This window comes from Gekko japonicus, unplaced genomic scaffold, assembly GCF_001447785.1.
Source record: "Gekko japonicus isolate JY-2015 unplaced genomic scaffold, Gekko_japonicus_V1.1 scaffold1809, whole genome shotgun sequence".
In the NCBI taxonomy this organism is placed as follows: Eukaryota; Metazoa; Chordata; class Lepidosauria; order Squamata; family Gekkonidae; genus Gekko; species Gekko japonicus.
The window spans coordinates 48220-60576 of NW_015172061.1; the positions used below are offsets into that span (position 1 = coordinate 48220).

General features: G+C 44.4%; 1 protein-coding gene across 2 annotated transcripts in view; it reads left to right on the top strand.

Annotated features, from left to right (window-relative positions):
• The first annotated feature begins 6285 nt into the window (after positions 1-6285).
• Positions 6286-12357, top strand: part of FYN (FYN proto-oncogene, Src family tyrosine kinase) — a 54518-nt gene continuing 48446 nt past the window's right edge. For both annotated transcript variants that reach the window (XM_015420785.1, XM_015420786.1), the window contains exons 1-2: positions 6286-6542; positions 7387-7483. In XM_015420785.1, the coding sequence (XP_015276271.1) occupies positions 6296-6542; positions 7387-7483 (344 nt within the window). In that variant the 5' untranslated portion in view covers positions 6286-6295. The remainder of the gene's footprint in view (positions 6543-7386; positions 7484-12357) is intronic.

Below are 12357 nucleotides of genomic sequence, written 5' to 3' on the forward strand. Positions count from 1 at the left end.
GCTCTGTGTTTCTTGCGCCGATCAGCAAGGCAGCCGTCTCGGAGGGAGAAGCGGAGGAAACGGCAGCTCTAGCATGGGCGCCCCTTTCAACCGGGACTGCACCTGAGTGCCTGCTTGGAGTAGCTGCTCCCCAGGGCTCGCCAAGCATCAGACCTGTGCAGCAGGTGAGACCGGCCAGACGGGGTTCATTCTGGGAACAGGCGACTGGCCATGAAAACTTTCAAAGTTGCCTGGAGCCCAGGAGAGTTGTAGCTCCCCCAAGGCAAGATTCCACCAGTCGCCGGCTACGGTTGCCAAACTAGCCTGAAGAAGGAAAGGCAGGAAGGCACACGTCTGGTGCCCAGACCCAGCATATGACCTGCAGCCCTCCCTTAAGAAGTTGCCCAAGGCGCTCTCGCACTCAGCTTTAGATCTAGCCCGGGAATTTGGGAGGGGCTGGATTCCTCCACCACCGGATGAATCATCCGACACCCCAAGGAGCGTTCGGGTGTCAGCGCTCCATAATCAAGTGACAGGAGCGGCTGCCAATCGCCTTCTGCTTCCAGCTCCACTGGGGAGCCCGCCAGTCAAAGGTCCTCTGACTAGGAAATATTGGGGCCTTTCCAAAGTACTTAGGGAATAGATTCCCTGGAAGAGCTTGCTTCTCATCTCTGCAGGTCCCCAATTTCAAAATCTAATATTGAACAATCTGCTAATATTTATTATTGTTGTTATTTTTATTATTTACTTTGCGTGCGTATCTAAGCCAAATCCCACCTTTATTATTTGTTCCTGTGGTTTGAGGAAAAGCTCCTTTCCACAGAGGCTTGCCTGTTCCTTACTGAAGGTGCCATTTATTCAGGCCCACCTGGAATTTGTTTCGTCTCTTGCAAGGGAACTCCTGAGTGTGGTACCTGGAAAAAGCCCCACTCAATAAAGCAGGCACATTTCTGCAAAGAAGGATGCTTCCTGCCAGTTTCTGCTCACCCCTGGTTTCAACAGATGGTGCTTAAATGTCAACATATATATGCAGCCTGATTTTCTGCATATTTATGTAGATGCCGGTGTCACTGATGTCAGTTTGGCTTACTCACATCATGTATGTCTGATCATTTGTCTATTTAATCAGCAGTAAGTCTCAGAGACTTCTAAGTAAGTTTGTATAGTGCTTCAGCCTTATGCTTACTTGGTAAGTACCGTATTTTTCGGACCATAAGACGCACTTCCCCCCCAAAAAAAAAAGTGGGGGGAAGTGTGTGCGTCTTATGGTGCGAATACTGCCTTCTCCCCCCCCCAAGCCCACGGAGCCCATGGGAAGGCTTGAACTTACATTTTAAACAGCACGTTCTCAGGTCCATTAAGCACATAAAAAACGAAAGTAAACCAAGCTCCAAGAGGACCCAACCAAATCACACAGAAATTAAGGGAAGAGCAGACTGTTCCATTGGGAGGGGGGGAAGAAGGCTGAACAGCCCCGTGTGCAAATATATAGCTGCTGCAATCAGTTCCCAAGCCCCAGTACCCAAGCCCCAGTTCCCAAGCCCCTAAAAGCAAACTTCTCTATCTTTTGAGTGCATTGAATGACTTGTGCCTTCTTCCTGGAAAGCTTCAAATTTCTCTCCTTTGGAACTAGGGGCAGGAAATCACTGTTTGCTTGTGGGTCTAGATGTTGGGATTCATGCTACCTCTTTTGCCCCAGGGGTTCATAGGAAGCAGCTGGTCTGTTCTGAAGCACAGTGCTGGGGGGGTCTGGGCTTCTCTCTAACACAGCCCTTGAAACATTTGGAAGCTTTGATGGGAGACTCTGTTTTTTTTCCTTGTAGGCTGCCTGGGACATCTTGTTTGGCCTTGAGCCCTTTAACCCTTTCAGGAACTGGAATGACAGCCCCAGGGTTCAGAATATTTTTTCCCCTGTTTTCCTCCTCTAAAAACTAGGTGCGTCTTATGGTCCGAAAAATACGGTAAACCCCATTGATTGTCTCTCTTTTTCTACCAGGCTTCACATTCATCAACCAACCTTTAATTATCACTTTTTGGACACAACCACTCACAAAATTGCAATCATTAAGAAAAGAACAATGGGTTTGGCTCCCAAGAGAAGAAAGCAACAATTCCCTCCCTCGACATAAAGGCTGAGGGACCTGGGAATGTTCAGTCTGGGGAAGAGGAGGTTGAGGGGGGACATGATGGCTCTCTTGAAGTATCTGAAGGGCTGTCACTTAGAGGAGGGCAGGGGGCTGTTCCAGTTGGCAGCAGAGGAGAGGACTCAAAATTAAGGTCAGGAAGGAAAAACTTGTTGTGCAACAGCGGAATGGGCTGCCTCGGGAGGTGGTGAGCTCCCCCTCCGTGGCAGTCTTGAAGCAGCAGCTGGACAAACCCTTGTCAGGGATGCTCTAGGCCAGTGGTGGCGAACCTATGGCACGGGTGCCAGAGGCGGCACTCATCGCCCTCTCAGTGGGCACGCATGCCATCGCCCCAGCCAGGTCCAGACCGTCATTAAAGTGTGGAATTCTCTGCCAAATAATTTTAAGTAAATGAAAGCATTTGGGATTGCTTTTCGTTCTTTGTTTGGAACATCTTAAGTTAATGTATGAGTTGTTTTTTCTAAAGTAAAACCTCAGTATTCAGGTTAAATTGCCGTGTTGGCACTTTGCGATAAATAAGTGGGTTTTGGGTCGCAGCGAACTGCTAGGTTGGCAGGAGCTGGAACTAGAGACAGGAGCTCACCCTGTCTTGCGGCACCCGGGTCTTGAACTGCTGAACTACTGACCTTCCACAGCCTGCAGTTCAGCGTCTTAAACACTTGAGCCACCGCAGCTCCATGTTATCATAGTAGTAGAACATAAAGATTGCTAATGCAAAGATGTCAAGCAAGCAATCACAATCTCGTTAACTAAGGCATGAGTATCATAAAATTGAAGTTGTGCATTAAAATAAGCAACAGGCTATCAGAGTTAAATTATTTTGCAATTTCCTTTCCTCTTATCAAAGTCCAAATTAATTTTTAGTTCTCCTTGAGGATTAAAGAGTTTTGCCAGACTCTTCGTGATGGTATAGCAGCCTCCCCTATATTTCTCTTCTTCTTCTTCTGTGTCTTTGTTCTCCTCCACTTTCTCATGTCCATTTTCCGCTTTCTGTTGTTGCTTCAGGAACATCCGCTTTATTTCTTTCTTGCTGAAATTTCTTTGAGTTCCTTTTGCAACATATCCAGCTTAATGTTAAGGTTGGTCATCTGGTCCAGTAGAGGGCGCAAAGCTACAGCAGTCAGTTTAGGAAAGTCTGTGGTTACTTCCGGTCTGGTAGCCGGCGATGCTGTGCTGGCAGTTCATATTTTAAGTTTCGCTTTTGACGCCATTTTTTTCTGCTCGCTGTGTCATTGTTTATACAAGAGGAAAGTTGTAAGTCTGGAATTTATTGCTTTCTTGCTGGTCTGCCGCACACTTCATTGTAATCTGCTTCCTTCAAGCTGCCCTTTCAGCCTCCCGCTTTAAACTCAGTCATTTTGGGATCGGGCATTCCCCTCCCCCTTCCACTTGTTTGGGGCTTTGGGGCGGCTTTACTAGTAACAATTGATAAATTGTTTGCTGGATCATGGCTTCACTCACGTTTGTACTTGTGTTCGCTTGGCATGTAGAGAGGATCGTTTCTCGGGATCCTTATATGCTCAGTCTGGTGTACGCCTCTTGGTGCCATGCTGGCTCTGTGCCGCGGGGGCCTATCGGGGCAAAAAGGTGCCTCAATCCTTTGGCTTCCGCCTTGGGAGAAGCACCTCTCGCACCCCAGGCTGAGACCCCCCTACAAGGGGTCTGGGGGGGTCCAAGATCAACTCGGAGCCCCATCAGCACGTTTGCAGGGTGCTCACATCAGAGCTGTGATGGAGCACATCCGCCTGCGAGTTGCCGAAACCGGAAGTCCGCTTCCCCCGCTTCTAAATGGGGGGAAGCAAGGAGAGTCCTGCAAGGGTTTCCCGCCTTTAAAGCCAGCAGGTCCACTCGCCGGTTACTGGCTTTAAAGGGCAAGCTGCCTTTTCAGGGCTCTCTTCTGCTTCCATCCACTTCTAACTGGTAAAGTGAAAGAGAGCCCTAAAAGGGTTTCCCACCCTTTAAAGCGAACAGCTGACTGGCGGTCCCCGCCTGTCAGCTGTTTGCTTTAAAGAGCTGGCAGCTCTCCCTCCCTTCCTCCCCAGGGGAGGAGACCTTGGTTGTTGCGGGGAGGGGAGGCTTGGCTTTTGTGCCTCTCCTCCATGCTTGAGGGTGCTGGGTAGGGGCGGGGCGGGATGAGTTTCCTGGTCCTGCGCTCAGCTGCAGATCTGTGTACTGGGGCTTGGGAACTGATTGCAGCAGCTATCTATTTGCACACATCTAATGTTATATTAAAATCCAGGTCCACTAACAGAGTCATTAAATGATTGTTAGAAGACTGGACAGGTTTTTATTCAGATGAGAATCCAGAATTTTTTTCTCAGATCCAAATAAATTACACAGAAAAAGAAGAAATGCTCAGTAGTTTCTACCAAAGACTATCACAGATACAAACTTTAGGTCCTCTTTCTTGGCCTCTAAATTGTCTATGTAAGACACCTAGTGGAAGTGAATTCATTCTTGCAAGAGAAAAAAATCTCTGATCACATGGTGCTGTAATACTATAGAAATAATATGGTAACTGGTACTGATTAAAGGATGAATGTCCAGAGTACATGGGGATATAATACACTGTTCTTCAGTCCTGTTCAAAGGATGCTGGATGATCAAGTTGGATGCTTGGAGACTTCAAAGACTGATTTTCTTTATTTGAACCAGGCATCTGATAGGGGAGTAGGTGGGCTGGATGTTAAATCCACACTATACTTGTCATTGTCTCTACAAAGACTCTAGATGCTTCTGCCCATGGGTGGTGCAGTCATGCTCTGTGTGGGAAGCAAAGCAGGCTCATACAATGCACTGTGTATGCATAGGAGCTATATAGGCAGGAATCTGGTAGCTGTCACTCTGGCTGCAGTTGCTGACAGAATTGTAGCCCAGAAAGCTGCCTGTACACTAGCTATACAGCCCAGCCCACACTAGCCTTTTCCCACTTGATTCTGTACCAACTCACAAGGTCTGCTGGAGGAATTTGGTAGTGTGAACCAGAGACTTGTTATTATGGTATCTAGGATTAGTTATGCCCAGAGCCAAAGCATGAGCAGATGGGGAAATACATACATTATGCCAGAGCTCAGGGTTGCTGGCCTGGGCTGAAAGCCCATTATCATGATATATGCTATTTATATTATTTTATAAGAAATGTAGAAATGTTATTTTCTTGAATTGTATGTGTAGAGTAAGCCAACAGTAGAAAAATGACCAGAGCAGGAAATTCCTATAATCTGAAATAGATTAAAGGGAGACCTAATACTACAGGATGTAGAAATACTTTAGAACATAAGAGCATAAAAAGAGCCCTGCTGGGTCACACTAGTGCTCCATCTCACCCAGCATCCTGTTTCACGTGGTGGCCAACCAGTTACCCAGGAGCGCCTACAAACCGGGCATAGAGGCCAGGACATTCCTCTAATGTTGCTTCATAGCTTCTGATATTCAGAGGTTTACTGTCTCTGTCTATGGAGGTTCCCTTTACTCATTATGGCCAGCAGCCACTGATGGAGCCATCTTCCATGAATCTGTCTAACCCTATTTTAAACCAGTTTATGCTCATGTCCATTACTACATCTACTGGCAGTGAATTCCACAATTTAATTCCTCATTGAGTAAAGAAATATTTCCTTTTGTCTGTCCTGAACCTATTACCCATCAATTTCATTGGATGTCCCTGAATTTTAGTATTATGGGAGAGGGAGGGGAAAGGTCTGTTTATCCACATAAGCATAATTTTATAAACCTCTATCATGTCCCCCTTTAATTGTCATTAAACTGTAAAGTCCCAGGGTCTTCAGCCTTTCCTCGTGGGAAGGGTGCTCCAACCTCATTATCATCTTGGTTGCCCCTCCTCTGTACCTTTACACCTTTTCCATCCGTAGTTTATTCTTTGTGCTTAATGTTTCAGCAAGCAAAGGACTGGCATAGGCTGTATCAGAAGTGTACTTTGGTTGTGTCAGAAAGGAGGCTATCTCTTAAAAGAATCTGCTTTAGTGACCTCCTATATTTCATACTGAAAATGCAGTTGCCAATTTGAAAATTCAAGAAGCTGCTGATTATACACTTAATTACTTGATGCCGGTGAGCTTCCAGTTTCAGTCTATAGAGGACATAGCATTAATACTAGGAATTGTGTTAACAACCAGTATATTTCCTTTTTGTATACTTCAGGATTTTAGATAATGGGCTGTGTGCAATGTAAGGATAAAGAAGCAACAAAACTGACAGATGAGAGAGATGGCAGCTTAAACCAGAGTTCAGGTTATCGTTATGGGACAGATCCAACCCCGCAGCATTATCCAAGCTTTGGCGTGACTTCAATTCCAAACTACAACAACTTCCCCACAGCTGGAGGACAAGGATTGACAGTCTTTGGTGGAGTCAACTCCTCATCACATACTGGCACCCTGCGTACAAGAGGGGGAACAGGTAAATCATTATAACAGGTACATCTGTTATCCTTAAGTTAAGCATGCTGGATATTTCTTCGGCATTAGTAAAAAGGATGTTAGCCTTTTATTACTGGGTAACTTGTGGGCAATAAAATGGTCTCTTTTATGTACACAATACAGCAGAGCATAGTGGATCACAGATGTGCTTTTGTGGTCTTCATCTTCACCCTCTTACACAACTATCCATTTGCTGGTACAATCATACTTTTTTTTTGCCAACCCTGCTGAGCTTCCAAGATCCAATGAGATCGGGCTAGCCTGAGCTGTCCAGGTCAGGAGACAAGCATGCATATCCATTCATATTACTCATACACAGTCATCATGTACATACACACTGCTCACATTTTCATATGCACAAAATACTTACACTTGCAGTCTAAGCAGTTGACTGAAAATGTCATCTATTCCCTTTTCTATAACAGCTATCGTAGCACAGTGGCTAAGAGTCTTAACTGTGATTCAAGTCTTTGGCTCAAATCCCACATGTGCCATGAATTCACTGTTTTCTGAGGCCCAGATGGCCACCACCCTATAATATGGGAATAATAATACTCATCAACTCTGTAAAACTTTTGTACAGATTACTACACAGTAATGTATGTGAAACACTTTGGATGTGGAAAAATCCTATACCAGTGCTAGGGATTATTTATCTGATCTTGGAGGCAAATTGTGACAAAACACTGTTTTGTGATATATGTAAAATTGGTGAATTCTGAATGACAAAAAAGAATCTTGTTGCATAAGCTACAAGCCATCTCTTTCCTATTATGTCGTACTAAGTCTCCAAAGGTGTATTCACATTTACATGTTTTCCATAGGTGTAACTCTTTTTGTGGCTCTATATGATTATGAAGCAAGAACAGAAGATGACTTAAGTTTTCATAAAGGAGAAAAATTTCAGATACTTAACAGCTCGTAAGTATACATTCTTGCATCTCATTTTTCATAATGCTGATAAAGTGATTTGTAATGTAAACGACATCAATTCACTTAAATCTTCTGGTTGTATTCTTGAAGTTGGGGGTGTGCATTCAGTAAAAACCGAACCAAGCCAAATCAGATTATCTAATCTGTATTTGGCTACCGATATAGCTGAGCCCCCCAAAAAGCTGGGGTTTTGGAGGGGGGGTTGCTTCTATTCAGGTGCATTCAGCTATACTGAGAGCCAGCCCCAGCCGAGGTGGTACAGAGCTGTGAATTCCATATTGCCCCTGCTGATCCTCCCTGGGAGCTGCAAGAGAGGATCAGCTGGGGCAACGCGGAGCTGACAGCTCTGGCCACTTCGGCTGGTGCTGGCTGGCTCACAAAGGAGCTGATCCTGCAGGGAGAACTCTCCCCACAGGCTCTGCTGGGCTGCCCAGTTGAGCTCCCCTCAGGCTCTGCTGGGTCTCTGCTGGGCTGCCCAGTTGAAAACAGACTGCCCGACAGAGCCTGCAAAGGAGCCGAGCCTGTGGGGAGAACTCTCCCCAAGGCCAGCAGAATGGAAGGGGGGGGAGTTCTGAGACCTTCCCTCCCTCCTGCTGGCAATGGTTCCACAAGGCCAGCAGAATGAAAGGGGAAGAGATCTGAGCCCCAGATGAGCCTGTAGTAACAGGGAGGAGGGCTATCCTCCTGCTGAAGGGATTTCCCGTATCAGAAGCAACCCCATCCAGCTTTCTTTTTTAGGTATAGAAGTAGATAGAATAACAATAACAATAAAGACTGAATGAACAGAAAAGAAGTTAGAAGAATGAGCAATAATCTATTGGAAGATTCAAAAGATGTATTAAGAGATAAATCGTGATTTAGAGGGAGTTGTATGGTGGTTTTATATGTGGGTAGGATAAGGGAATAGGAAAAGAAGAGGTTACAAACTGGTTTAATTTGTTATATAGTTTGGAATGTAACCTCATTTCTGCCTTTTTCTTGTGTAATACATGAAAAGGAGTATAATATATAAGGATATGAATCATTTTTATGAAATATGAATCATATACTCAATAAAAATATATTTTTAAAAAAGAATAGCCTTAATTTGGAATGACCAGCACCAAAAGATTTAAATTGAATATATCTTCCTGTAAAAGTAAAAATGAAATTTCAGCCATAATTCCATTGCTGCATTTTTGCGACCTTGAGATGCCTTCCACATCAGTTCAGTTATAAACAGTTGTTGAATTTCATGAATGGAAACCAGCTGTGCATGCTAACAGACATAAATGCAAGGACATCTCATCTTTTGTCATTATTTTTGTTCGTACATTGAAGAAATCCATTATCAAAAGGGCAGTACCATAGATATAAGTTGTAACCCTAGCAAGTCCTCATGGCTTATTCCTGAGGAAGAAAAAAAGGATGCAGTCATGATAAAGTATCACAAAGCAACTTGGCCATGATCCAGCACACAGCAGGAAGGTTGGAAGACAGGTAGTTGATGGGGAGGGAGGAGTGAACAAGAGAATAAATCAACCTATCCTGTTTTCTCCGACATCTTGCTGTTTGACTGACATTCCTAACAGTATTTACACCTCCTGGACATATCCAGAGACATTCTCCTGTTCCTGCTCCTAGTACAAGTAGTTCTGCATTTGGACTTCAGTCACTGAATGCAGCTAGAAGGAATACACAATCAGGTGCAAGAGGAATGAGTCAGACTAGCCTGTGTCTGATTTGTCAACCATCCTTTACTCACTGGTTCACCTTCATGGGAGAAGAGAATGCACCCTTGCTTCCATGCACTGAGAGGCTAGAACATGACTGCTATAGACAAAGGTTCAGTACTTGAATATGAACGCTAGAATAAATTAATCAGAAGTGGAAAAACAGCTTTTCAGGTCAAGGCTTATACTGAGATGGTTTGTAAAGGATGTACATGGTATATTGCATTGATTTGCCATTTTTTTTTAAAAAAAATTACCATTTAAAAAGTATAATATATGAAAGAGCTATTGTGCACATCTTTCATGGACAGCCTAATGAGCTCTTGCTGTAACTGCATAAACCCTTCACTGGGATGCTTGGGAGTGTGGAAAACTCAATTGAAAAGAGGAAGTAATTTCATTATCTGTGCAGGTAAACAGCTTTGTCATAAATGAAAGCTCAGAAGCTTCAACATTAAATTTGAAAACAGTTATTTAAACATTATTCTCTACTTTTAAATTAGTAATAAGAACTAACAAAAGTAATGCTTTAAAAGCAAATTCATTTCAAATTCTTAATTGCAATTATATTATCAGTGGGTGAGTGTCAGACTCCTCACAGCATCATAAATGAGTACACGCTTGTAGAAAAGGTTTTACTTTATTTTGAAGCTAAGGTGCATAACAGGATCACTGTTCAGAATGGGAGGGAATCAAACAGCAAAGCATATTATAGTTCATTCAAACACCTGGGGCCCAATTGCGGGGTTTCCCGCTCGCACCTTTGGGCTTGTGAACAAACGGTCCTAGGCATAGAATGTTATCTCTTTCTCACGGCATTTCATGAGAGCTTCAGTTCGCTAACAAGCACTTGCAACCACCTGTGACCTTGGGAGATATATTTTTGGCTGTCTAAATAGTCATGCGCATCTACAGTCTTACGGCTGAAAGCGAAAGCAGGCAAACGAATACAGACACACAAAGCAAAACATTGGCAGCTCGCTGACAGTGAGTTCCAAGTAATCCTTACTGGAAAGAAACTTGAGATGTCGGAAAAAACAAACACTAACTACACAGGAATATTTTGATGGGGTATGCATATTGAGCCAGTATGGTGTAGTAAAGAGAGCTAGTGTGGTGCAGCGGTTAGAAGCAGTGTACTCTAATCTGGAGAACCGGGTTTGATTCCCCACTCCTCCACATGAAGTCTGCTGGGTGACCTTGGGCCAGTCACAGTTCTCTCAGAATTCTCTCAGGCCCACCTACTTCACAAGGTGCCTGTTGTGGGGAGAAGAAGGGAATGTGATTGTAAGTGTTGAGACTCCTTAATGTAGAGAAAAGTGGGGTATAAAACTTAAATCTTCTTCTTCTTCTTGATACTGTGTCCTATTTTGGTATAGTGGTTAAGAGCAGCAGACTCTAACCTGGAGAACCAGATTTGATTCCCCACATTTCCACATGCAGCCAGCTGGGTGACCATAAAGTCAATCACAGTTCTCTCAGCTGTTCTCTCAAGAGCAGTTCTCTCAGAGCTCTCTCAGCCCCACCTACCTCACAGGGTGTCTGTTGTGGGGAAAGAAAGGGAAGGAGATTGTAAACTGCTCTGAGACTGCGAGTGAAGGGTGGGGTATAAATCCAATTCTTCTTCTTCTGCTGCTGCTGCTGAGAATAAGGAAGATAATGTCAGTTGCATTTGTAGGACTTGCAACAGTTCTGCCATTAAATGTGAGCCCATTAATGCTCAAAATGTAAAAAGAAACTGAGCAAACCTTTAACCCGTTATGTTTTTATATGGATTTTCCTAGAAAAGATGGAAATGTAGCCCTATATTATGGAGAAAGTAGATTCCAATGATAGTTGGATACTATATGGCACTAAATATATGGGTGTTTTTTTAAAATCAGAGGATCACTTTGGCCCCGGTCACATGGGCCAGATAACGCCGGGGGGAGGCATGGCTGTTCGCCCCAGAGCAAAATAAAGTGTGATAGCCCAATCGCACAGTCCCCCAAGTCTCTGTGCTTAGGCTGTTAGCTGGTGATCACACGGCAATGCTGCAGCGTGGCAAAGAAGCGGCGCGGCGCAATCACACAAGCGTTTGGTGTTTGTGCACATGTGCAGTTCTGTGGAGCAGCACTGCTTTCAGTTTTGTGTTTGTGCGCATGCGCTTACAAAAAACATCCGGTTTGCGACGGGACGTGGACGGGCACCGGATGCCATGGGATACTAGCACTCCCGTGATCAGACGTCCGCCTGTGCCGCACGTTTTCTGGATACTAGTGCACTTTCCTTGGTACTTTTTAACTCCGCATCTTCGAGGGGACGCCACGGGTTGGCCACGGGTGCACTACGCTTCCCAGATTTTGCCGTGTGATCACGCCTTGAAAATCCGCCCGACATTCGTGCCTTTTGCACGGCAAAATCTCCATGTGACCAGGGCCTTTGCATGGCTTTGTAATTGACCATACTATATAAGCAACTTATTAATGTTCCACTTTAGACAGCAGTGATTCAAAGGTATCATCTACGGCTTATATAGGGCTAACTGATATCAGTATGCCTGCCTGTAAGCATACAGTCTTTTTAACTTTTTGACCCTGTGGCATTTCACTTCTATCATGCCACAGTGCAAGAGACTATTCAACACATGTCTTTAAGACACCTTGCCAGGTGTTTCCCAGTGTCCTAGTTTGGTAAAGTTAGTTAAAGCACACAGCGTATGTGTATATATCTCATGATTAAAGCTACATATGAGGAGCCCACTATATGAAATATAAATGTACCTGCTGCCTATCTTCCTTATAAACCCCATTCATATAGCATTCCATGACACAGCACAATATTTATGGATGTGATAAAATATCTCCATCTAGTGGCATTTTTGAAAACTTTTCTTGTTGTTCAGTCGCACAGTCGAGTCCGACTCTTCGCAACCCCATGGACCAGATCACACCAGGCCTTCCGGTCTTCCGCCGTCCTCTGAAGTTTGCTCAACTTCATGTTCGTTGCATCTATGACACTGTCTAACCATCTCATCCTTTGCCGTCCCCGTCTTCTTTGACCTTCAATCTTTCCCAGCATCAGGGTCTTCTCCAATGAGTGCTCCCTTCTCATTTGGTGGCCAAAGTATTTGAGCTTCAGTTTCATTATCTGGCCTTCCAGGGAACAGTC